The sequence below is a fragment of the Physella acuta genome, unplaced genomic scaffold, assembly GCF_028476545.2.
Source record: "Physella acuta isolate Inbredline_101_S28 unplaced genomic scaffold, ASM2847654v3 ptg000466l, whole genome shotgun sequence".
NCBI classification, from domain to species: Eukaryota; Metazoa; Mollusca; class Gastropoda; family Physidae; genus Physella; species Physella acuta.
The window spans coordinates 1,289,633-1,317,586 of record NW_026731985.1 but is presented as its reverse complement, the minus strand read 5'-3'; the positions used below and the strand labels follow the sequence as shown (position 1 = coordinate 1,317,586).

The 27,954-nt window shown below is 40.6% G+C and overlaps 1 protein-coding gene across 1 annotated transcript in view; it reads right to left on the bottom strand.

The window, feature by feature from the left end:
* LOC131943744 (semaphorin-1A) overlaps nt 1–24,141 on the bottom strand; it is a 33,557-nt gene extending 9,416 nt beyond the window's left edge. The window contains exons 1-13 of the mRNA XM_059303992.1: nt 23,690–24,141; nt 22,781–22,978; nt 13,987–14,083; nt 13,677–13,722; nt 13,457–13,513; nt 6,380–6,487; nt 5,997–6,120; nt 4,544–4,693; nt 4,218–4,306; nt 3,589–3,733; nt 2,650–2,743; nt 2,392–2,539; nt 2,140–2,264 (exon numbers count right to left, since the gene is read on the bottom strand). Of these exons, the coding sequence (XP_059159975.1) occupies nt 2,140–2,264; nt 2,392–2,539; nt 2,650–2,743; nt 3,589–3,733; nt 4,218–4,306; nt 4,544–4,693; nt 5,997–6,120; nt 6,380–6,487; nt 13,457–13,513; nt 13,677–13,722; nt 13,987–14,083; nt 22,781–22,892 (1,295 nt within the window). The 5' untranslated portion in view covers nt 22,893–22,978; nt 23,690–24,141. The remainder of the gene's footprint in view (nt 1–2,139; nt 2,265–2,391; nt 2,540–2,649; nt 2,744–3,588; nt 3,734–4,217; nt 4,307–4,543; nt 4,694–5,996; nt 6,121–6,379; nt 6,488–13,456; nt 13,514–13,676; nt 13,723–13,986; nt 14,084–22,780; nt 22,979–23,689) is intronic.
* Between the last annotated feature and the right edge of the window lie 3,813 nt (nt 24,142–27,954).

Sequence of the window (27,954 nt, the reverse complement as noted above, 5' to 3'; positions counted from 1 at the left end):
TGGCCTTTAGGAGGTGCAGTTGGTAATAAAATAGATACATTACGTTAAGCTTGTGTCCGCCCTAGCGTCACACACCAGCGCTCTAGTGTGTGTGTGTGCTTCGCCTCATGAATAAATACTGTGTGCGCTAAAGGACCGTACATACCCCCAGCTGTAGCTACACTTTATTTCTATCAACTCGAGCCGACGAGAATTTTTTTTAAAGAAAAAAAAACACCCCCCCCCCAACCCTTTACATCGTGTCGCAGTCACGATTTCTTTAGGGACCTGTTATTTCACATCTATAACGCAGTTATGTTTCCTGGGGCCCGCTAAGCCGGAGTGTCTAACGGGGTTAAATATCCCGAGTATCATTTGTCTAACACCGCGAGAGTTATCTGAGCCTGTTGTTGTCAGCCATCGTGTCAAAGAAGGGATGGTTGACCGTTAAAACATCTACACCAACGCTAAATATCCGGGAACGCACATTTTTTTGCTTACAATGGGATGAGATTCCTGATAATTATTACAATATAAAAATTTCATGCATCGCAGATGTCTGGGAAATATTTAATTTACGACTGAATTTTAAAATGTAAAACCGACAAGCTGAAAAGTTTAATATCTTTATTATGGTAATCACGACATCCACTTTAACTCAACCATATACACGTTCATCTTTCATAAATTAAACTCTCTACTAGTATAACCTCTAAATATGCCAGTTAGGCCTAAATAATCACCCTTAATTAGGCCATCTACATTTTCACCATTCATTAATTACGCCCTCTCGACTAGAATCAACTTTAGTAACACCTTGTATAACTTTGACTAGGCTCTTCTACACTCTCACCTTTAACTTGGCCATCTTCACTCTCACCTTTAACTTGGCCATCTTCACTCTCACCTTTGACTTGGCCATCTACACTCTCACCTTCAACTTGGCCATCTACACTCTCACCTTCAACTTGGCCATCTACACTCTCACCTTCAACTTGGCCATCTACACTCTCACCTTCAACTTGGCCATCTACACTCACACCTTTAACTTGGCCATCTACACTCACACCTTCAACTTGGCCATCTACACTCTCACCTTCAACTTGGCCATCTACACTCTCACCTTCAACTTGGCCATCTACACTCTCACCTTCAACTTGGCCATCTACACTCACACCTTTTACTTGGCCATCTACACTCTCACCTTTAACTTGGCCATCTACACTCACACCTTTAACTTGGCCATCTACACTCTCACCTTCAACTTGGCCATCTACACTCTCACCTTCAACTTGGCCATCTACACTCACACCTTTAACTTGGCCATCTACACTCTCACCTTTAACTTGGCCATCTACACTCTCACCTTTAACTTGGCCATCTACACTCACACCTTCAACTTGGCCATCTACACTCTCACCTTTAACTTGGCCATCTACACTCACACCTTTAACTTGGCCATCTACACTCTCACCTTCAACTTGGCCATCTACACTCTCACCTTTTACTTGGCCATCTACACTCTCACCTTTAACTTGGCCATCTACACTCTCACCTTGAACTTGGCCATCTACACTCTCACCTCTAACTTGGCCATCTACACTCTCACTTTAATTTAAATCATCATTACTCTCTCTATTAATTATAGTATTTTCATAATAGACCTGGTAGAGTGCTCAAGTGCTAACACAAAAGTCACAAGATCAGATCTTATGCTCAAGTAACCAGAGGACATCCCTGAGCCCATCCAGCTCTGATGGGTACCAGACTCAGATTATGGAAAGTAAAGGCAGCTGGGCATAGTACTGACCACACCATCCCTTCATATACCATGGTCTCAACTTACTGCCCTATGGATCTTTTGGGTTGAAAGGGGGAACTTTACATTTTTACTTGTATTACAGAGCCCAGTCAGTCACAACAAATCAAATTGGGTTAAACACTGTTCCTACACAAGTCAAATAAATCACACAAATAAGTTAGCTAAATTTAGTAACCACATCAAAAAAGTATGAAGTCATCCATTTTGACATCCACAAAATTTGTTATGTTTTTATCATCCATTTTCTTTTCTGCACCCAACCACCACCCTATCTTAGTGTACTTGATGAACAGATGTCTGATGATGAAGAGATGCCAGTGAAAATGATTTGAACTTACTTGAGGCTGGTAAAGACAAGCATTGGCATGCCACCTCTAGATGGGACTGCCTCATCCATTAGTGGATGGCCCTTGATAAAGTTCAAACTTTTGTAGGGAATATCTTCACGGCTGTTATTTGTACACTGCGCAGAAGAAAAAAAAACACATTGTCAGTTATGTTTGGGGTTTAACAAATTTTTTAAGTATGGTTGTTGTTATTTGTAAACAGCTTTTTAAAGAGACTTATTAAAATAAGAATGCAACACTGACCTGTTCTGGGTGTATTTTTGGTGTCTCCTCCCAACCCACAGGCAGCCAGTTGTGGGCGAATGTAGCTTGACCTTTGAACCTGCCCTTAAAAACATCAGTGATATCTGAATACCTGTAAGCGCAGACAGCCGATCCTTTGATGCCATTCCTGTAATAATAAAAATAAAAACATTTTAAAAATTTTAAAGCAAGTTTTCATTTAGGATTATTATTATAGACTTGTGGAAAATGTATATTAATAACTAATTGAGCACTTACATTGGGGTAGTGAAAACACCATACACCATTTTGGACCTGTCACCACTGTCTTTGGTAGGTTTGTAGTTCCCTTGTCCAAAGTCTGATGTAGCTTCTGTATAAAATAATCCATAATTTTTTTTTTTAAATTAACCAATCGAATAACTCTAAAACCCAACAGATATTAAGGGGGCAGTATCACCCAGACTAAGGGAGGGAAACAAAAACTATCACCAAAAAAAAACTATTTGACATACACATGTCAAAATTTTACAGCAGTAGTAACGTTTCTTCTGCTATAATACAGTATATAAATTGTAGGGTATATGTATGGCAATATATTTTCAAAAAATTATTTTGTTAATATTTTATCACATTTTGATTTTTTTGTAAACAATTTTTCGAAACCATAAGTAAAGTACTTAAAATTTGGTATAAACATTCCTTGCGTTAATGGCCATGGCCGGAACTAAAATAATAGTATTCTAATGACAGATAAATTTTTTAGAAAATTTCACAGTTCAATTTTTTTGGTCTAACTTTGAAAAATTCTAAAAATTTTTAAATTTGTCACAATGGATATCTCCTAGTTCCGGCCATAGGCTACCCAGTTATGCATTCCCTAGAGTATTTTCAGCAGGATGGGCCTAAATGTTGGTAAACCACAGCCTAAAATTACTTAGTAAACATTTTTTGGTAAAATTATTTATAAAAAGTGTTTGCATCATACGTTAACTTTCTTTTATGTGCTGTTTTATAGCTCCTTGATATTTACTATTATGGTAAAAAATTTATGTGTGTAGGTATAATAGTTTTTTTTTGGCAAATTTTTTTGTCAATTTTCATATGTCTGGGTGATACTGCCCCCTTAATAAAGAAAAATATAGTAGATAAAAAAGTATTTAAATTAAACAAAGTGTTAAGACCCTACATGTTCCACAATGTGGGGAGAAAACTTACGCAATTCATTGAAGTAGAACGGGAACTCTCCAGGGATGGAGCAGTTGAGCCGGGCTTTAAAGAAGGAAGTAAAGGTGTTCTGAAGGGCCCTCACTGGGCCCCCTCTGTCTTGTTTACATACCCGAGCCACACGGGAGAAGACAGCCTGGAGAAACAAATCAGTTTTTTAGCTGATATAAAGGGTGACACTATGGGAAACAAAACAGTTTTTTAGCTCATACAAGGGTTACACTATGGGAAACAAAAAAGTTTTTTAGCTGAAGTAGGGTGACACTATGGGAAACAAAACAGTTTTTTAGCTGAAGTAGGGTGACACTATGGGAAACAAAACAGTTTTTTAGCTGAAGTAGGGTGACACTATGGGAAACAAAACAGTTTTTTAGCTGAAGTAGGGTGACACTATGGGAAACAAAAAAGTTTTTTAGCTGAAGTAGGGTGACACTATGGGAAACAAAACAGTTTTTTAGCTGAAGTAGGGTGACACTATGGGAAACAAAAAAGTTTTTTAGCTGAAGTAGGGTGACACTATGGGAAACAAAACAGTTTTTTAGCTGATATTAGGGTGACACTATGGGAAACAAAAGAATATTTTAGCTGTAAAACATTGTGTTAGTTGGTAGGCTACCTACCTTTCCGCAGTTGATATTCTCAATAGCAATTTCTCGAAAGAAGAAAAATACTTTGTCATCTATGTCAAAAGAACTAACAAAGTTGGGCTCTGTAAAAAGAAAAGAAAAACATTTTTAAAAATGTTCAACTAGGTCCAAAGTGGTCAAAATAAGTGGTCAAAATAGATCAATGTAAGTGATCAAAGTAGGTCCGTGATGTAAGTAATTCCAAATGGTCAAACATTGTCGTATTCATTGAACTATGTAAGTCATTTGACTCTGCCTTAGTTGCCAAACAAAACATCACATAAAAGCCTGAGTATCTGGTTTAAAGCTATTCCACTGACCATTCAAAAACTTTGAATCTCTGGGCTGTGTCCGGACCAAAAAGTCCTCCCCTGTTGTCTGACCAGCCGATGGCTTCTGTGTAAACTTCTGGAGAATCAGAGGATCTCTGGACTCCGAGTCAGCCACAGTGGCTGAGTAAATCTTGCCATCTGGAGGTAAAAATGGTTTTTTTAAACATACAATATACATGTTTCATGGGAGATTACATTGTAAGTGCTTTGATTGCCACAGTGGCTGACTAAATCTTGCCATCTGGAGGTAAAAATGTTTTTTTTAAACATACAACATACATGTTTCATGGGAGACTACATTTTAAAGACTATAGTAAGTACTTTGATTGCCACAGTGGCTGAGTAAATCTTGCCTGTTTTTTTTAACATACAACATACATGTTTCATGGGAGACTTTACAATGTGAAGACAGCTAACAATAAATGTTGTGATTACACACAGATGTTGAGATGTTGGGAAGGTTTTTTTTAAATCTTGTCTTAATTAAATTGTGGTGCAGGTGCTAAATATGCTGCATGTCCCCCTAGCGTCCGAATAAGGGACCAGGTGCTGGCCATGTAAAAACATATTTCCCATCTACACAACAGAGTAAAAATAATTCTAACATTTAAAACAAAATGTCTGGTCTGGAGCGACATAAGAAGGGGTGGGGGTATGCCGAGATAAATGAGGGTAAGAGAAAGTGTGTTTTTCATGTGTCAACCTGACAACTGATGGAAGACTCTTGCTGCAAGACAAAAGGATGCTCTCAACTGACACAAACAGTTTTAATTAGGTAACAGGACACACGAAGCAGGACATGGGGGACCAGGACACAGGTGTTGTGCTGGCTCTCAGACAGAGGGCTACCTGTTTACCTGATACACGGGTCACGCATGATTAATATTTAAGTGGTTTTAGTTTTATCAGGGGAGAACATCACAATACAACAAGTACAGAACAAACAAAAACACTTAGGACCATACACTGTGGGGTCAAGCAATCAGCTCGTAACCACAATACAATATGGGGTCAAGCAAATAGGACACCATCATACAGTATAGGTTCAAGCAAACAGGTCACTACCTTACAGTATAGGGTCAGGCAAACAGGTCACTACCATACAGTATAGGGTCAGACAAACAGGTCACTACCTTACAGTATAGGGTCAGGCAAACAGGTCACTACCATACAGTATAGGGTCAGACAAACAGGTCACTACCTTACAGTATAGGGTCAGGCAAACAGGTCACTACCTTACAGTATAGGGTCAGGCAAACAGGTCACTACCTTACAGTATAGGGTCAGGCAAACAGGTCACTACCTTACAGTATAGGGTCAGGCAAACAGGTCACTACCTTACACTATAGGGTCTAAACAGCTTACTTACCACTATATAAAACAGTTGACTTACCACTATATAAAACAGTTGACTTACCACTATATAAGACAGTTGACTTACCACTATATAAAACAGTTGAGTTGTGTTTGGGATCAAAAGGACAAACACCAGTTCCTCCTTCTTCCCCACCCTTCACTTCACCAGTCACTCTATCCAACTTCTGTGTCATAAAAAACTGGTTGTCCTAGGGAAATAAACAATACAGTCAGTGGAATTAAAACAACACAATGGCTGGCATAAAAACAACACAATGAGTGGAATGAAAACAACACAATGGCTGGAGTGAATAAAACACAATAGTGGATTTAAATTAACACAATGGCTGGAATAAAATCAACAATATCAGAATATCTCAATGGGATTGGCTTTACTGGCTATCCAATTACAAGTGGTCAATGACATCTGACTAATGGTCAGCTGTTTCTGACTAACAGTCCACTCACCCTCATTTCGTAGTATCTGCACTTGGGCTGGTAGGAGTTGGTACCGCATATGTACAGGAGATTCTCTTCTTTCCTCACCAAGACACGAACATGGTTCCCACAGTCCGTCTGGGGAGAGGCGAAATTAAAAATGTGTATCATAAAACGTAATTAGCAATACGATATTCTTGGTGCAACAAAGTAACAACGCTGAATCACGCAAGGCTTAATGGACGTTTGGTGGAGAGGGGGCGGGGGGTAAGGGGGGGGGGGGGGGGGCGGGAGGTTTCTTAAAATGGCTGACATTGAGGCAGGGGATATATTGGTGGAGCTATGGGTGTGTTGGTGTGAGTAATGATACTGATTGTGACCATGGTATTGTGGGGTCACTGTAGCCTCACACGTACATGTTTATCTCGGCAGGTTCAGATTAAGCAGTAAGCTTTTAATAGCATCCACAACTAAATCAATGAGATTAAGAAAACATTTAAACGTTCAAGTTTAGAGTATTTAATTTTAATTTTCTATAATTTCAATTGATATTTAATTTTATTTCTGATTTCTTTAACTCTACGACTAAAAGCTAAATTTGAACCTCTCTAAACTAAATGACTAAATGTAAATTTCCATGAACTGACTAAATGTGAACTTCCGTGAACTAACTATACGTGAACCCCACTCAACCAACTCCCCAGCGGGTCCGCGGTAAATAAGACATGATTGATGTCATGTTTGTCCTGCTATCTGCCGTGTTCCCGTCTGTGGAGGTCCCTCACTTATGTGCCATCTACAACAAAAACATTCTCGCGTTGTCTCGCGGTTTCAGCAGACGACAAAATACTCCAGAAATCTGGCATCAAGTTGACACGGCGCCAAGGTTCACCGATCCAACTCAAACTACTACAAGTGATTTCCTTAGGTTGGGGAGGGAAATCAGATCTGGGAGGTGGGGGGTATAAGTCTAGGGGTGGGAGGGAGCAACAGCTGAGGGGTGAGGGAGCAACAGTTGAGGGGTGGGAGAAAGCCACGTCTAGGAGTGGGGACAACCACATCTAATAGATCGGCCCAGTGTCACGCTTAAAGCGAGTCTCAGCTCTAGATTAGGAGCTCATTTGCCTTTCGAGTGTGGTGGCTGGTGCTGACGCATGAGGGGGACCACTGACTGAGCAAACAGAACGCCACGTTATTGACTTTTGGGGTACGCGAAACCTGTTCGGGGCAAACATGCTCCAAATTACCAATAGAGAAAATCTACTTCGGCTTGCCCACTTTGGATAACGTTTTTTTTTTAGCTTAGGAAATATGCAGACTTTACTGAGTTTGATAATCCATTTACTAAAATAACAAAATCTATAGTGACTAATCTTCGTGACAGTTTGCTTTTAAAATAATCCAAAGCGTCTTTAGATTAAAACAGGGCATGTGATTAACCCTGCGCTAAATGTTTCTGAAAATTCTGGTCTTAAAACGAACCCAATGAGTCAGGGATTACAAAGTAAATATTGCAATACACGCCGGGGTAAAGTTGTAGTCAACATGCCCTTCACAAATTCTACACCCCTAGCGTCAATATCAGAGGCGGATCAATATAAGGTTAGTACTGCTGTAGACTAGGCAGTACGCTAGTACAGGGTGCACGGATAGTAAAGGGAACAAGCAGGGAGAGTACATGGCAGATTACATCACACAGGGAAAGTACATGACAAAAGTAGGAAAAATACAGGGCAGATTACATAACACATTAGGAAGACTACAGGGCAAAAGTAGGGAGTGTACAGGGTACAAGTAGGGAGAGTACAGGACAGATTACATGACACATCCAGGAGAGTACATGATACAAGTATAAATAAGGTACATGGTACAAGTAGGTAGAGAAGATGGCACATATAATAAAGAGCACAAGTAGAGAAATTATGCCTACATTATTATCCTACTTAGCGAGGAAAACAAAGCATATGCTTAGTTAGATCGTAAGAAAAAAAAACATGATATATTTAATTGATGGACCAAGAAACAGCAGAGAGATATAAAAATGGAATGTGCTATGTCAACTATGTGAACATACAACAACAACACACCAAAAACTGTTTTACTGAGGCAACCAGCGACACGTTTCAAAGTAACAGTTGACTGATGCTTAATGTTTTTTTTTTAAAGAAGGAACCCGCGAAGACGTTTATGATTTATGACAGCAGGGGTTAGCTACAGAGAACAGAGAACTAAAGTATGACAACGACTACCCCCCCCCCCCCACCCACCAGCAGGGGTTAGCTACAGAGAACTAAAGTATGACAACGACTAGCTTTACCCCCCCCCTTCCCCACACGGTAAAGGACATGGGTAAATTATTATGTGACATCTGTCACGTCAGACTGCCTGAACTACGCCACAGATACACAATCTTTTTTAAGATAGTGATGGACATTGTTCTTGTTTTAAACTGCTAATTTAGAGACATTTAAGGTCATTTACTAGTTGACCACGTGATGAATCTAACGGTCAGCCGTGTTGCAAACAAATCCATATGTGACGGTCAGTCAAGTTATAGTACAAAGAGTTAAGCAATGGTCATATTTTAAAATCATTACTTAAACAAACATGCCTTAGAAAACAATGCGGCTAATTACACGGCAAACCGCACGTATTCAATGCTGTTGATAACGAAAGATTAGCAAGGGTTGACGTCATACTGGGACCTAAAAACGATAGATTTTTTTTCTGGTGACTAACCAACAAAGGCACTGAACCTAAGATATTTTAGCTCACGTGACTGGCGCCCCAACCCCCGAATCCAAGACACTTTAACTCAAGTGACTAGCTCCCCAACGCCGAACCCAACACCTGAACACAAAAAGCTGTTTTTACCGAGGCAACCAGCGCTTAAACCCAAGAACCCCTTGTGACTGGCGCCCCAACCCCTAAACCCAAGACATTTTAACCCGTGTAGTTAGTTAGACAGCAATGATTGAACGAAAACAAACTAATAATATCATTTTTCTGTTATAAAAACGATCCTCTAATCGATTATCTCCCAATTTCAGAACAGCGGGGCGTAATAATAAACACATATATCATCTGTGTTAAGGATGTTATAATATACACAGATGTGCGAAATATGTTAAATACACATATATCAGCTGTATTAAATCGCCGTTGTAACAAAGATTTGACGTTTATTTTTTTTCTAACAACAATTAAATCTCAGGAGCTTGGTATAGAATATGAATTTAATGTTTTCCGTGTTACAGATGGGAAGTCGACTAGATAATGAGGTAAAGATCAACTAAATCTTATATATACGGACACCTTCTAGACAGTATGCAAGGTGTGATGTCTTTATGATGACATAATATAGCCGGCTTTTGTGAAGGACGAGTAGTAACAGGTAGTAAGTCAGAGCTTGTCAGGACAGGAGAGCCGTCAGGAGTATACGGCCCCTCTTTCTGTGCAAGCAATGAGTCATACGGCAACACAACGTTGTCCCGTCTCAGGCATAGGACCCTTAAAAAACGAGGCCACGCCGCCCCTCTCCCGCTGGGGAATGATTAGAATATAGAACGGTTACATGTCCTCCCTTGTGTGCGCCACGTCCCGTATAGCTAGGTATGCTTGAGGGAAACTTAAACCCGTGGTTTCAGCGGGCCGCGACAAGGTCCCTTGCAGAAATCTAACCTATTCAACCCCGCCGGGACAAGACACTATTCAACCGGTGTCACGTGATGAGGGAGTGGGGTTGGGAAGGTGGCCAGTTAACACCTGCTATTAAAATGGGTCCAAGCTTTCGATCAGGGTGTAGGAAATGTGTACTATTGACATGGCCTGGTCCGGGGAGTCATGAAGAGTAAGGGGGTCGGGGTTTCATGCGAGAAAAATAGATGGAAAACTAAGATGTGTCCGCAGATGTTGACGATGGTCGGTGGAGGGAAGCGGCCCTCGGGCCTAACCATATCCGTGTCTCCCCCTTTCGTCAAAAGAATCACGGACCGTAACTCATGTAAAACGATCCTATTTTAAAAGTCATGCTTGGTTTCTTCTAAACAATAAAATGTAAAAGTAGAATTAAAAGAAGAAGAATTGTTATTAGCAGAATATTTTTTGTTGCCTCCACTTTAGCCCAGTGAAGTACCCGCTGCACACAATCTCATACAGCTCTCGTTGTAAAAAGGGAGATTTAAAATTGTGTAAACAATAAATAAAAAAACTGATAAGCGAAAATTTAGGTCAACGAAAGGTTATCTCCCCGGAGTGTCAACAGCCTCTGACCAACAACTGGGCTTTTTGAGGCCCGTCAAATGTTTGTATTTTACGGGACTGAGAACAGGGACTTTAGTGGTACATCTGTACATTACCAGAAACGATAATCTCAAGACAGAGAATATAGTGATAACCTTTGTACATTACGAGAACCATCTGAAGACATAGAATAAAGTGATAGCATGTGTACATTATGAGAACCATCTGAAGCCACAGAATATAGTGATAACCTTTGTACATTACGAGAACCATCTGAAGCCACAGAATATAGTGATATCGTTTGTACATTACGAGAACCATCTGAAGACATAGAATAAAGTGATAGCATATTTACATTATGAGAACCATCTGAAGACATAGAATAAAATGATATCATTTGTACATTGTGAGAACCATCTGAATAGACAGCCTCTGGTGATACCATGTGTACATTATGAGAACCATCTGAAGACAGAACCTACCATTTGTACATTTTGAGAACCATCTGAAGAGAGAGCCTCTAGAGACACGATGTGTACATTATGAGAACCACCTGAAGACATAGCCTCCGGTAATCTCTTCCCTACATCACGACGAATTAACTTTGTTTTTACAACCAATAAACATTACGTTTACCCCTTTACCCTGGGACGTATGCATGTCCTTGATCTTTTAGCGTGTGATATTCATACAAATTGCTACGTTAAAATATTTCACGGCAACGCAGATAACAAGTATACTTTTGATAAGAGCAGATGTCGGAATATAAATATGTTTTTAAGAATGCAGCTTCCTATTGTCGTCATGCCTAGCTGTGATAATTCCACGGGCCCACCTTTAAATGCTATTGTTTATTCAGCCAAGGTAAACCCAATGCCCATCCCGTGCTGGTAGACTTAGCGCCTAATGTCGCTGTCTGACCCATTAAGCCTAATCAGTTGGGGATACGCTTGCGGGTACGTAGCACTGGTCAAACGGTTTTACCACATTTAATCACTTAAGTACCCCGTGTATGGTCCGCTTGAGCGGTGACGTCACTGGTCAAATAGAATGGACGTCGGGTGTTACGTCATGCTGAGTGGTGTTGGTACGGTGTCAGGATAGGCGGCGTGTGGCCGCGCTTTCAAGTGGACATCAAGACATTTTGTCTTCAAGTGGCTGGCGACATGCTGTAGACAGCCAACCCGAGCCGTCCAACGGCCAACCCCGGGCTGTCCAACGGCCAACCCCGGGCTGTCCATCAGACAACACCAAGCTATCCAACAGCCAACCCTGAACTTCAAACAGCAAACCCCGATCTGTTCAACAGCCACCCCGAGCTGTCCATCAGCCAACCCGAGATGTCCAACGGCCAACCCAGGCTGTCCTACAACTACCCGCTATAAAACAGCCAACCCGGGGCTGTCCAACAGCTACCCGCTATAAACAGCCAACCCCAAGCTGTCTGACAGCCAACCCCAAGCTGTCCAACAGCTACCCGCTATAAACAGCCAACCCCGAGCTGTCCAACATAATTAAACAAAAGCAGACAGGCAAACATGCCTGACAGCCCAGCCATGCACGTACTATGATAACAGGTGGTCAAACATAACAATGCGTGTCAGAATGTCCGGTACTGTCCAAACACGGCTCTAAGGTCAGAGCAGGGGAGATAACACGGCCCTCGGTCAAAAAAAATATAGTCCGAGTCTATAGACCTATAGGTTTTTCTAGGTTGGGATGGCTTTAAGTTGAGTAGTTCTTCGTTGGTAGTGTGTGGCGCCGATATCGGATAACGTAGGTTGTACGTTGGTTTACTGGCTTTTATTTTTATTTCAATCTATTTAAGGTGTATGTATGTGTCTACGCTTCAATTTATTTAAGCTGTATGTGTGTGTCTACGCTTCAATTTATTTAAGGTGTATGTTTGTGTCTACGCTTGACTGAAAACCAATGGTCGCGAGTTAAAAGATATGGCTGTTGTGTTTGGTGTTGTTAAACAATGTCCTCTACAACTACCACGATAAACCACGTGGGTAAATAAAACCACAGACCTAGTACCCTATGGGTAAACCCCGGCTAAACGATACACTAGTACCTTAGGGGTAAACCCCAGCCACAGGATACACTAGTACCCTATGGGTAAATCCCGGCTACATGACGCAGATCTAGTACTCTATAGGTAAACCCCAGCCACACTATACACTAGTACCTTATGGGTAAACCCCAGCCACAGGATACACTAGTACCCTATGGGTAAATCCCGACCACAGAGACCGAGTGCCCTACCCCTGGGGTAAATCAATGCCACACACCCGAGGACGAATGGCGATCCAACCAATTGTTGCCACCAGAATAAGAAATGGCCAGTGGTCAACTCTAGCACACGACATACGTCACTATAAAGAATGGCTAAATGAGATTAATCCAAACAAATTGGCAGAAGGGGGAACCTAATTATCTCCTAATTTATTAAGGAGCGTCCCTTTGGCCACAAGTGGACAAAGTCCAGTCTAAGTGTCTCTCACAAGGTTCACTTGGCATTGAAGCTAAGACCAAGATTGTGTGTGTGTGTGTCTGTCTGTGTGTGTGTGCATGTGTATGCAAGTGTAAAAAAAATCAATACGTATTTCTCTAGGGTTTGGTAGGGCCTCAGCGAGGAGTACTTTTTTAATGAATGTTTTCATTTGTACGGCCTTTCACTCTCCGAGTCATTGAGCCTTCATCAAACCTAGTGGAGCTTGAACTGGGGTTTTTTCTCATCTATTCTATCACTGAACGGGTTTCCTGGCTAGTGTGATATATATATATTATATATATATATATATATATATATATATATATATATATATATATATATATATATATATATATAAAAACACCTACCTTCCCCCTTATGTTGCACGTATTCGCTGCAACACTTTCTGACTCCCACGTTAGGTCCTAGAAGATGAGAAGTAAATATTTATAGAAACTAAAGAGACAACATTAAAATGACATATTTATTAATGAAGGTCGAATCCAATTTAATTTTGCCCATAAATAAGGAATTTAGCGAAAATGCTAGCAAATGTTATTTTCAAGTAGAAAATATTGTGCTACTTACAGAGATTACAGTAAAATTACTTAAAGAAATGTAGTACAGATGATTCCTGAAAAATAAAGAGAACATACATTAAATTTTAGTTTTCACATGAAGGGTCAGTAATAATTGAAAGATTTCAAACGACAGGTTTGGTACACGTTCTTCTCAATTGAAAACAAAAATTTCCGAACTGTAACTGTCCACGTTTTATTTTAAAGTTCAAAATTTAAAAAAAAAAATGTCCAAACTTTAACGGTCCAACTTTTTATTTTACTTTAAAGTTAAAATTTTTTTTTTAAAAATGTCTAATCTTTTACAAAACAACATTTACCTGGCACCAACGAAAGCGGCGTCCCCTTCCACTAACAAAATTTTGAAGTTGTTGTCCTTGCCCTTTTCTCCCAGAAACTCATCCACTGAGTTGATGTCTGAAAACAGATCAAAAAACGTTGACAAATACAGACAACTAATGCTCTTTTAATAGCTATATCATCTACATCTTACTACATAAAAAGGTTTTTTAAATACATTGTCTCGATGCTATGGTAACTACACCTATTGCATCTGCATCATAATGCATGAAAAGTTTCATAAAATGCAATTTTACGAAGCTATATGCTTAGATACGACACGAGAAGACAATATAGCCGAAAATCCCCAGACATAAGATCAAGTTCAATTATTTACCGAAAATGCACACAGAGTAATTAACAGAGTATAATTATTTCCCTTTTACCAGTAATGTAACGTAATTGTTTGCCGTAATACTCCCTCAGGTGTGCCGCGTCATAAAAAATGAAATGTGCTCGGACTTTCCTAATCCCTCGCCATCCCCTCGTGTATTAACAGGGACATAGCTCCCTTTAAAGTTGCCGAGCACTAACATTCCCATGTTGACTTAACTCCGGTGGCTCACTGCATACTAATATGTTTAGCTGAGGCTACAAAAATATATAGATCTATGCGTAACATCGCATTCGTTCACAGAGATCAAGCCAAAAACTGGACCCATTAGAAAGCATGAACCTGATTGTCTATAATCGCCGTGATAATTTGCTACACGAAATCTGTCTCGAATTCTAAATATAACTCCTATAAAACATCTGTTGTGTTGTTAAAAAAATGTGCTGTTGGAAGTGAAGCACCTGATGCGTGTCAAGGATTTGTGTGTAGCAACATGGTCACGCTCTCCTTGACACCAGGCTAACGAGATGTACAACCTGTGGGGAGGGGGGGGGGGTATGTGTGGATGGCCTCACCGCTGACCAGGTGACAGTCTATCAATCAATGTTTTAACTAAGTCCTAATTACCGGTCATGTGGTGCGTTGGTGATGGCGGTTTAAGTCAACGGTTTACTGGTGATGCATCAGTTATGTAACGGCTTGGTGAGGTATTCGTTGTGATGGTGGTACACACGTTGTGTAGCGGTACTCTGATGGTGCACTTCATGCCCATGGTGACACATGTGGTCCACTATCATCAAGTATATTAAAGGAAGGTGGTAATTAATTGTGGTGTGCGTACGAGTGCAACTGTGACGTCAAGAAATACGTAACTATCACGCAAAACGAAACTGATTTCAAGCGATAAGTAGTAGTAGTTGTGACGTCATACGAAGTGAGTGACGTCAAGCAAATAATGACGCCCCACATCCACCACTACAATAGCCAACACACCAGCAGTTCGTTCTCCACCTATTTCGCAAGTTCAAATAGCTTTAAAAAAAAATTCAAAGATGTCCACCGGCCATGCCTTCAAACTACGACAGTACAACAAAGTACAGTAGTAGCTCTCAACCTGTCAAGACCATCTGAAGCAAGATGTCGTCTTATGGTGGAGGAAGTTGAAGAGAATAGAGTGGCTAGTCCAGCAATTAGCACGCACCTGAGCGCTTGGAGCTATTGACGGCTTAGCCTACTATATTTGGGCACTTGTCACTCATAATCAGATTGGGGGGATGGATGGATTGTTTATGGTGGATGGATTGATTGTCACATAGATAAACAGAAGATTAACCCGATAAAGTGGATATGAAACAAAAAGTTTGACAAAAATTTAACTTAGTGAAACATAGTTTATAGAGTACAACATTAATGTAACAAAGTATAGCTTTAAAAACTGGATACAGTATCGCGTTGGTGGGTTCTTTTCTGTGAATATCGTGGTTAAGATGAAGGTTAGGATTATTTTAAAGTTTAGAACCAGAATTAAATGTGTGAAAAGAGGTTTAAAAATAGAATCGAATATGTACTATCACGTTTAAACAGATACGCAAATTGTAGAAATGAATTTTAAAATCAAACAATCATAATGTAGAAGAGAGGACACCATAAAAATGTTGTGAGGGAACTTTAAAAATGTAGCTGAGATAAAACCCATGGTGTAAAAGTACAAAAGAAAAGGGAGAAAACTGTCCTCGACTAACACAGACCTAATAATGAGAGCCAGAAGTGACGGCCAACAGAAGGCAAACTGTTCAAGCAAGGCACCAAGGAAAAGTCAATCAAATTACCCGTGCGACAAGTGTCAATTAAATTACCATCCCCAGCAAGTCTAGTCGGTAGATTGTCACAATCAGCTGCTCGCCCCTGTCTGATTGCCCTGTTACAATAGGCAATTTGCTCCCTTTGTGGCTGACAGAACGCGCTCAAATTTTCTTTAAAATCTTGCCCCACTTCCTTCCACTAACGAAACAAAAAAATGTCTGCCGAGAATTTGACAAGGGGGACAGAGTCGCCCCAATAACTTGTAACAAAGAGAGAAATGCTCTATTAATTTCAGACAGGCTTGTCTGGGATAATGTTGAGCTGTATTATATTAATTATCAATACAAATGGCGAAATTAAAGTTTTAAGTTGCATTCCTTACAGAAGAAAATGTCAAGAAAAAAAAAGCCACACGAAATTGTATGCTAAAGAGCATGAAATTTTACTGATGTCTTGGTTAATGGATGTTTGCATTGTTTTTTTTTTTTCATAGCCGATAACTACGTGTAAAAGTTAAATGTAATGTCCATTTTTTCACTTAATCACACAACATCACTAACATGCTGCTGTCTTTACAAGCTACATCTTTGTTTCATACACTGCAATTGAAAAAAATACTAACCGTCTCTGAAACGACCCCCCCCCCCCTCCCTCCCCTCAATCCCCGTCGAAGCCACGTGTTTTTCCCAAACGTATTCAAATCAAGTTTATATAACTCTTCATAAATAATATCAATTTCTATCTAGCAGAACGAAACTGCAACTGCTGCCAAATTTCAACATATTTACAAGGGTTAGTTAACTGTTTGCCAACCTTTCCGCAGCGCCTGTATCGAAAGCACCTGTGTATCAGGCGGAGACCAAAGCAATGCAGTTTTGTTTTCTTTTCTCTTGATTCAATCCTTGCCCCAGCCATAGAAATGAAACATACCAGGACATAATGAAACATTCCTGACGCTGACGATTTCGAATTTGTTGTAGACCTACACATAAAGGATTATGACATGTATCAATAGGACGGGCTCTTTGGAAGAAGTTGAAACTGTTCCAAGGTGTTACGCTCTGCTGGAAGTCGTTCAAAGGAATGGGACAGTCCTAGTGCTAGCCGTCAGGCTAAACAAATGACACAGCCCTAATACTAGCCCAGAACGACAGACTAAACAAAAAAGGACAGTCCTAATACTAGACACAGAGCCCATGACGTAATTTTTTCAACCCCTTCACTACATATTCGTATCAGCTTTTGTGTGTATCCATGGAGAAATAATGATATCATGAGATAATAAGCCTTTTGCTCAACACACGAAGCGGACTGAAAGAAGGCAGAGACCAACGATGTCCAAACACAACAAACATTAAACGGTATCATGGCTGAGTAATTACTTGGTTCGAAGATGGAACTGTTAGATCCCAAATAAATAATTCAAGCAGAGGTTCACACATCCATTCAGACCAACTGTGGATTCTGGACAAACAAATGTGGGGTGTAAGATTTACACACGCGAGTGTAGGAGTTACGCTGGTCTATGAATTACTCACGCTAATACATATGCTACTGTAGGATTTACACACGCTAGTACACACGCGAGTGTAGGAGTTACACACGCTAAAACACACGCTAGTGTAGGTATTACACACGCTATAACAAACGCTGGTGTAGGTTTTAAAACGACATTGAAGGAGTTGTACACGCCAGTGTTTGAGTTATACGCACAAGTGCAGTTTACAAGACAGGGATATAGTTATGTGACTATATAACACGAGCATCTGTCTGTAGTTGTGTGACTATATAACAGGGGCTGTTTTATGTAGTTGTGTGAATATAACACGAGCTGTTGTCTGTAGTAGTGTGACTATATAACAGGGGCTGTTTTATGTAGTTGTGTGATTATAACACGAGCTGTTGTCTGTTGTTATGTGACTGTTGATTTTTACACGAGCCCGTGCATGCCTAGCCGTGAATTACCGTATTGTCCCCACTGAATGCTCCCTCTATGTTAACCTGAAGCCAGCCTCTGTCAGCCAAGTCATCCCCCTCGGTGTCACGTACTTCCGCCTGTGCCGGCCCATCTCCCCCACACACAAACAGACATGACAACACCAGATTTGACCATCGACCCCACGGGCACGGATGTTTATTCGGAATCGGCCTCTCTCGACCGGTCATATTTGCTGGACTCGGCATACACTTCTGGTACACAATGGCAAATTGTTTTTACTGTAGTGATAGCAGAAAACATTGACCGCAATCATTAATAGCCTCTATCCAATCCAACATTTCCCATGGGACTTGTAACGCGAGAGTTAATTAACCTCCACTTCATCACAACTCCGCTCTGTTCTATTACCTTGCTCGTGTAATGAGATTGTCGCTAAAGTTACCGAGTCTGTTTGATTTTTTTTTTTTGGTAAACATTTTCCGTTAGCCTAGAAAATTTTTAAGTCGTCGTGTGTTTGTCGAGCTAGTGACTTCACGTTGACGTCTGTGTCACGTTCTATAAGGCCGTCTGGTCATGTACAGTGGTAGCGCCACAACAGGACCGACTCGTGCTCGCGACAACGTGACCCTCGGTGTACGGTACAACTTGTTTACTAGAGGACCAATCCGCCAAACGTTTCGTCTTTATTCCTATATTCGAGTACGGTTACGTTCATCAACAGAAGAGATGGTAGATCAACCTGATATTTACGGCACATGTCCGAAAAAGGACTGAGTGGCAAAGGTATACGAGAGAATAGTGTGGTCAGTACATTTTCTATTTCTGACATATAACTACTTAACGTGGACTTATGCGTCTTAGAGATTACAGAACTCTAATACTTTGGGTTTGCTACTGATCATCCAACAAATTGACCACCCAGTCCATTAAACACACAAACAAATAAAACAGCCAGCACTACACGCACAACGGCAGAAGTAAGCGACAACAAGTCGGTACCAACAACAGTGTCGGCTCTACTTAATGAGACAAAAAAGTGAGAACTGGGCCAAGAATTGTTACTGCTAATGAATCGTAACGACCAGCAGACGAATGTAATTAGTACAATGTTTCTAATGATCGCGCGATCATTACCTCTACAGTGATGTCATAAAGATATTTGACGTACTGCCCCAACAAAGACGGACGGGATCGTGCTGAAGTCAAAAGACGGCCACACGCTCCGGCAAGCGTGAAGTATGGCCGTGCACGCATGAAGTGTGGCTATTCAGACGTTCTTTAGCATATTATTATTTCATACTGACAACCGCCTAAACTATTCTACTAAACCGGTTCGACAGTCGCTCGTTATTTTAATGTACAACTATTTTTAACATGAGAACCGAACAAAAAGACCGTAAGAGATTTGTGGCAGTAAACAGGACTGGGACGATTCCACGCCAGAACGCTATTTCACCACTAAGTACATAAAACACGTAGATGTTATAGCTCGCAGAGTGGTATTTAAACATTAAGTAAATGGAAAGCATTTAGCAATGCTAAAAGCTGGTATGAAATTTAAAACTGTCGCCATGAAATGTTTCTAAGTTCGTGTAGGAACAGTTGTATTGGCCTAGAACAGGGGTCTCCAAACTACGGCCCGCGGGCCGGATGCGGCCCGCGAGGTCCTCGCGTCCGGCCCGCGGAGATCTTTTTGTCCACGGAAAAAACGTTTTTCGGTGATGGCTGAGGAACTTTGCTCAGATAAAAGACATGCCTGGAAGAAACTGGCCCCCGAACTAAAATTTGATAGTTAATGCGGCCCTCGGACTGAAAAGTTTGGAGACCCCTGGCCTAGAATATTGTAAAGATCACATGATTCTACAAGAAAAAAAAATCTAGACATCTTATAAAAATAATTAAATAGAAGGTCGATCGGAAGTCTGAAAGTTGTATGGGGAAGACCCGCGTGGGTGGAGGGTGAAAAGAACAATTTCACTAAAACGTTTCCATCTCGCCATTTTTACTGCCCAAATCTCCGGAATCTTGCCGAGAAAGGGGGATAAATCACATTCATAAAAGTGAGGGTTCTCTCCCCTCCCAAAAGCCCCAAGAAACAATAAAGGTTTGTATGACGAATGACCGTAAAAAATAGAGTCCTGTAGGATGAATGAGTGGGTGAATTTATCAGTTCTCATCGATGAGACGTACACACGTTTATTAATAGTGTAAAGTGTTGATAACGTTCTTATATCTTTTAACAGTGGGGTTGAATCTAAGTCCGGATTAGGTATGGTTAGGAGTGGAGTTGAAATATAGAAATTGAGAATGGTAGTTTGGGAATGGGGAAAACCAATGAGTACCAAAGATATCAGTCACTATGTGTGATTACATGGACAGGGATGTGATGGACTAGGGTCCAGGTGATTACAGAAGAGGACGTGATGTCTGACACAACAGCCAGGTAGGGCGAGATGACGCAACTCGGGAAGTTTACACTAAAAATGTTAATGACTTGTGTCTGACAACAGTGACTTAATGTAACGTGTTAAGTCAACAAGGCTAAATAAGGACAGGGTCATGTAGGGTCATGTCAGGCTGTTACACTATGGAAACAAGGCTTACAATGTTGGGCTACATTAGTATGTATATGTGATGCTGTATGTGTCAGACTGTGGAAACACAGCTTACAGTGTTGGGCTACATTAGTATGTATATGTGATGCTGTATGTGTCAGACTGTGGAAACACAGCTTACAATGATGGTCTATATTAGTAATGTGATGCTGTGTGTATTTGTTTTGTATGTGTGTGTTTGTGTGTGTGTGGGAGCATGGTAGAGCTGGGGGAAACATTATGTTGTATTATGGAAAATCCACTTACACTACACTGGTATACATTAGCATGTATATGTTATTCTTGGTGGGGTGAAAACTCAAGAGTAAGATGGATAAGGGATGTAGAACACAGTTACATTATGGAAACAGCATACCAAGTGTGGTCTGTTTTGATAAGAACATCTTGCCCTTTATTGCAGGGGAAGCTGCTTTACATAAGGCTCATGGTTCTGTACGGGGAACATGTGTTACAGGAGAAGCAAACAGGACACCAACTTAGAAAAAACCTTGTTGTTTTCTTACATTAAATTACAGAATATGTAATGGCATCTCCCTGAAGACCACAAGTTAGCCACACTTAAGTATGCAATGGAAATAGGGAAACAATACAAGAACTAGAGTATCATGGATTCAATTTAAGCTACAAACATACCCCGTTACTTTTCTTTTGTGAGACAGGTATAATAGTTAGACTAATAACACTGTTTAATTATTTCAATTACATTCTTAAAAAAATGTTTCCGTAATACTTTTTTTAACAGATATGCAAGGCAACAATAATTTTAAGAAATGGATATGATTAGAAACAAGTTAGAACATTTTTATACATTTTGTCCCAGCCCAACCCACATCAATTGGTTATTTGTACAGCATACAAGGACTTTAATGGCACAACACCAACTGAGTCAATAACTGCATCAGTGTTGAGTCACACACTTCCCTAGTTACTGGCCAACCACACACTTCCCTAGTTACTGGCCAACCACACACTTCCCTAGTTACTGGCCAACCACACACTTCCCTAGTTACTGGCCAACCACACACTTCCCTAGTTACTGGCCAACCACACACTTCCCTAGTTACTGGCCAACCACACACTTCCCTAGTTACTGGCCAACCACACACTTCCCTAGTTACTGGCCAACCACACACTTCCCTAGTTACTGGCCAACCACACACTACGACACACTTCCCTAGTTACTGGCCAACCACACACTTCCCTAGTTACTGGCCAACCACACACTTCCCTAGTTACTGGCCAACCACACACTTCCCTAGTTACTGGCCAACCACACACTTCCCTAGTTACTGGCCAACCACACACTTCCCTAGTTACTGGCCAACCACACACCCCCCCTAGTTACTGGCCCACGATACCAGGTTTAGTTCCCTCACCACACTCTTCCCAACACACACCAGATATAAAAGTAGTTTGTATTGAGTCATTCAAACCATGGAATATTGCAATTTTGAATGGATTCAATTTTAAGTTGTCATAATGACTAGACACTTTTAAGGGAAGTTGGAAAAATTAATTTATAAATACTCATAAAATGAACACAATGTAATCTTAAAATTACATCATCAATTATTCCGAGGCATTATTCAATTAAGACTACACCAATATCACTAGTAATGGGGAAAACTATTTGTAATGCTACTTTAAATAGATCTTTTTATAATTGGATAAAATGATGGGATGGCTGAGTTTCTGGGCCACTTCTACAACAACTCTAACTGGTATTTAAAGTACTCTCTTGAACCTTATGGTCCATGGGGCAGGTGAAGTAGAGTCCAACTGTCCTAAGGACCTTGACCTGAGGCCATATAGAGGATGAATCTCAGATACAAGTAGATCTAGTAACCATATATTCAATGACCCTCACATACAAGTGGATCTGTTGACTCTATGTTGGATGAACCTCACATACAGGTAGATCTAATAACCATATGTTCACCACCCTTAATGATGCTTAATTTTAATTATCTTTGTTGAGGTTTTATAAAACTAATTTCTAATCTTACAAATATGAATGATGACTTAGACTATGAAGTTTACTAAGAACATAGTAAAAGACACAACAGGCTGACCACAATACTCACCAAGATTTGCAATCACAGAATTGGGATTCCACTCTTCTTGCCAACTGGACATCACTGAGTATAGGTCAGCCACTAGCAGTACCAGAACCAAAGAAATCCTTGAGTACTCCATTGTTAGAAATAAGTTAAAACACTTGAATAAATCTTTAGATATCCTTTGTGATAAAATCCAGTCTTATGAAGAATTACTAGAGACACCTAAAATAAGGATTGGATTAAGTGATTAAGTTGTATTTAGAATAAGTAGGCCTATATTAAGTTGGCCTAGATCTATATATTATAAATATAGTCTAGATCTAGATCTATTATGTAGACTCTACACTGATGCATAGACACAAAATGATGAATTACAACACACACAAAAGTGTACAATGTACGCAGTACAGAGGCTTTTAAACCTCTTGACTTATATTGTTTAAAGTATTAAAGTCAAATGATGAACCTACGACTTAGATTCAGATCTAGAGTCTAGATCTAGACTAGATCTAGTCACATTCTTCTAGTGTATAGAATTCTATTCCTACTATAAGACTAAGAGTCTTGTAGGGCACAGAGAATCTATCTAGATCTAGATCTATAAACAATTAGGATCTAGATCTAGATCTAGAATCTAGTCTAGAATCTTGAATCTTTAGAGTTTAGAGTCTAGTCTAGATTTCTTGATTTTAGTCACTAGTTTGGAACTAGACTCCAGGTCTAATAACATCAGTTATCTAGATTCTAAATCTAGATCTAGATCTAGATTCTAGACAGTTTCTAGCATTTCAAATGACACAGACTCACCGCAATGCGCAGATTGGGATGAGCAAAAATAACTTTTTAAAAAAAAAAAACGTTTGCTACAACAAAACAATGAATAAAAAATTACTGAAAAAAAGGAGCGGCGAGCTAGATTTTTATGTGATTTACCTGTGCTTCCCAACACTCGAACTCTGCATCTTGTAATTCAACATTAGCGTAATGAAATAATCCTTCAGGGGAAAACACACTTCTTTCTATCTTACTATTCCTACACACAATAGGCAGCACACAGGGGGGGTCACAGCCGCCCTAACACAAGAAAATAGAACCACAATAACACTGCTGTGTTCAACACACCAGCGATCGGCAGTTATTTCTTCCGATTTCTTGAAGTACCAACGTCCAAATTTAGATCAAACCGAACCAGGTGTGTCGATTACTAAGCGACACACAAACACTGTGCAAAATACAGAGTAAAAAATCAGAAAAACACACTGAATAATGGAAACAAATCCCAGATGGTGAAAACAACTTTGAACTGAACGCAATAATTTTTGGCACACCGACCTTAGGCAGTGTCAAGCATTCTGGTCCGATTGTTGTCAGTTTCGCAGACGCGAGGTAGGCCTAGCGCGCGGCCGCTGTGCGGTGACGCTAACATTGCAGTGCGCCTCTCTGATTGGCCAGTTTCTTTTAGTGAATATTCATGGCATACAAAAACTACAGGTGAAGGAAAGATCCTATAATTTTTTTTTTAAATTACCTGAGTCCATGAAGAGGATCACCCATTGCCCCTGACAAGCAAGGCACGAGGCTCATAAAATAATTCAACGCATTTATATTTTAAACTGTATACATTTGTTTAAAACGTATTAAAATAATAATAATGCATAATAGACCTACATACACACACGCTAGTGTATAAAATAAATGGGTATCGGTAGCAAATAGCAACTTTATTCTCAGATGGTGTGGAAGCCTGTCATGCAATTCGTCTTGCCGTTGCGCCCCCCCCCCCCCCCCAACACACACACACACACACACTTCTACGCAGTGACACATTTCATGAAGAAGAAGAAAAAAATACCTTAGCATTGCCTCTACGGTTAAGTAACATTTACAACTCATGTATTCTTACACATTCGCTAGGCGTAGACTAAGACGTTCATTGTGCATACGCGCTACGCTACAGCAGTAGGCTAAATGATTAAACAAGCGATCCTTTGTCTCTGTTTACTCTATTCCAGTTACATCACTACACCTATTTGCGCCCAGCCTTCGACGTTATATCTTTCGTATAAACACATAACTCTTGATTATCCAAATATATTTTAGCTGGGTAGGCATTTTTGGCTGCAGCAATATTTATCTCACTATGTGGCAAGACATGTCATTATAAAGATTTCTAGCTGTAGCTATAAACAGAGATCTAACTAAAACATCTTAGCAATAAGGAATAGTAGTCTAGGTTTAGCAATAAGCCTATAGCTGTTTCTAGTTATACTAATAACTGTAACCATAGTAATAACTCTGCTAATTGCAACATATCTTGATATAGCAATCTATGAAGCTGTACCAATAACTATAGTTATTGCTGTCTCTTGAAAAGGATGTAAATATAGCATTAACTATATATGTAACAATATGTGTAGCCTGTTCAGTCAGGGAAAGAAAAGCCATGTGTGTAAAGATCCAACCCCCAGCTAAGGTCAAGGGGTCACAGGTCACGCGAGATCAGTTGTAACCATGCAGCGACGGTCGGCAGAGGTATCAGATGCTACACGCTGCACATCTTGTGAAAGTTGCACCATGTGTGCATGCGTGCACGCACCGCGCCACGACATGTACACATGTGTATGTTGATCGCCGTGAAAGCTTGCACCTTGCTGCGAAATGTAGGCACGAGAAAGGACTTTTTTTTTTATCCCTAGGCCCTCAGGGGTTGGATAATAATCAACGTAATGACGTCATGTCAAAGTTAAATTAAATGTTGCATTTAATATTTAATTAGTATCCAGATAAATAATTTAATATTAAATTAAATTAGTTTCATAAAAGTATCTAAATAAAAATAAATACTGCATTCCTCTACTAGATCTAGATCTAGTCTTCAAATTGTCTTATTACAAGTAGTCCAAACCTATGCTCAAGGTAAACGCATAAAAAAAATACATTCGCTCAGCTCGCGGTAAAATAACAGGAAGTGGAGCGGTTGCCATGACACGTCACTCGCGGGCCTCGCCGCCTGGACGTGACGTCACGAAGTGTCATAATCTTGACTGAAGGAAATCAAACAAACCATCATGAAGAGATTGCTATTTTAAGGAAACAATGGGAGGAATTAGGTAGAAGAGTTGGGCCCAATCCATTGTATTAGTCGTCAAAACTGTACTGAAATAGGCACAGGTAATGGGCTGCTTAGGTAGTTGAACCGTAATAGTGGCAATAGTAATTTCGGCATTATATTAATGTTATCAGTGGTGTATGCAAGGGAAGGGGAAAATGGTGCCCCCCACCCCCACCCCCGCTATAAAACTCCTCCAAATTGACCAAATTGACAGCTATTTAAAGTTGAGTAACAGTTATTAGGGATATTGCGCTCCAATTGCGCTAAAACCATCACGGAATTTAAAAAAAAAAACACCTTTATAAAAATGTGCTATGTGACTGAAGGTTATCATTGTAACGCATGTAAACAGCCCCCCCCCCCCACACTAACACACACACACGCTATATGGCATCACACGTCACCCACACAGTGTGGCATCACACACGTCACCCACAAAATTTGGCATCTTTTACACCTCAACCACAATAATCTATCCACGTGTTCTGAGAGTCACATAATTTGGTGTCACAAACACGTCACACACGTGACACGACGTCACACAGGCCAGAACGGTTGACCCCACGTGGCCCAGACTATACACCCCACAGCGTGGCCCATGACAGGCCCCCCACGGCGCACCTACCTGGTACAGGTGCCTGACCTACTCTATTCAAATGTCTGGCTGCAAAAGTTCAAATTTAAACAATAGACTCGTGATTATGCTCTCACGAAGGATGGAGTGGAGACACAATGATTGTCATCACTGGCCATTGGGGAAGTGCCACGTATAGAAGACATAGGATCGTGGTTGGGACTGTTCATTTTGTTGTATTGTGTTGTGTTGTGTGAGACACATTGTCATCACTGGCCATTGGGGAAGTGCCACATATAGCAGACATAGGATCGTGGTAGGGACTGTTCATTTTGTTGTATTGTGTTGTGTTGTGTGAGACACATTGTCATCACTGGCCATTGGGGAAGTGCCACATATAGCAGACATAGGACCGCGGTAGGGACTGTTCATTTTGTTGTATTGTGTTGTGTTGTGTGAGACACATTGTCATCACTGGCCATTGGGGAAGTGCCACATATAGCAGACATAGGACCGCGGTAGGGACTGTTCATTTTGTTGTATTGTGTTGTGTTGTGTGAGACACATTGTCATCACTGGCCATTGGGGAAGTGCCACATATAGCAGACATAGGACCGCGGTAGGGACTGTTCATTTTGTTGTATTGTGTTGTGTTGTGTGAGACACATTGTCATCACTGGCCATTGGGGAAGTGCCACATATAGCAGACATAGGACCGCGGTAGGGACTGTTCATTTTGTTGTATTGTGTTGTGTTGTGTGAGACACATTGTCATCACTGGCCATTGGGGAAGTGCCACATATAGCAGACATAGGACCGCGGTAGGGACTGTTCATTTTGTTGTATTGTGTTGTGTTGTGTGAGACACATTGTCATCACTGGCCATTGGGGAAGTGCCACATATAGCAGACATAGGACCGCGGTAGGGACTGTTCATTTTGTTGTATTGTGTTGTGTTGTGTGAGACACATTGTCATCACTGGCCATTGGGGAAGTGCCACATATAGCAGACATAGGACCGCGGTAGGGACTGTTCATTTTGTTGTATTGTGTTGTGTTGTGTGAGACACATTGTCATCACTGGCCATTGGGGAAGTGCCACATATAGCAGACATAGGACCGCGGTAGGGACTGTTCATTTTGTTGTATTGTGTTGTGTTGTGTGAGACACATTGTCATCACTGGCCATTGGGGAAGTGCCACATATAGCAGACATAGGACCGCGGTAGGGACTGTTCATTTTGTTGTATTGTGTTGTGTTGTGTGAGACACATTGTCATCACTGGCCATTGGGGAAGTGCCACATATAGCAGACATAGGACCGCGGTAGGGACTGTTCATTTTGTTGTATTGTGTTGTGTTGTGTGAGACACATTGTCATCACTGGCCATTGGGGAAGTGCCACGTATAGAAGACATAGGATCGTGGTGGGGACTGTTCATTTTGTTGTATTGTGTTGTGTTGTGTGAGACACATTGTCATCACTGGCCATTGGGGAAGTGCCACGTATAG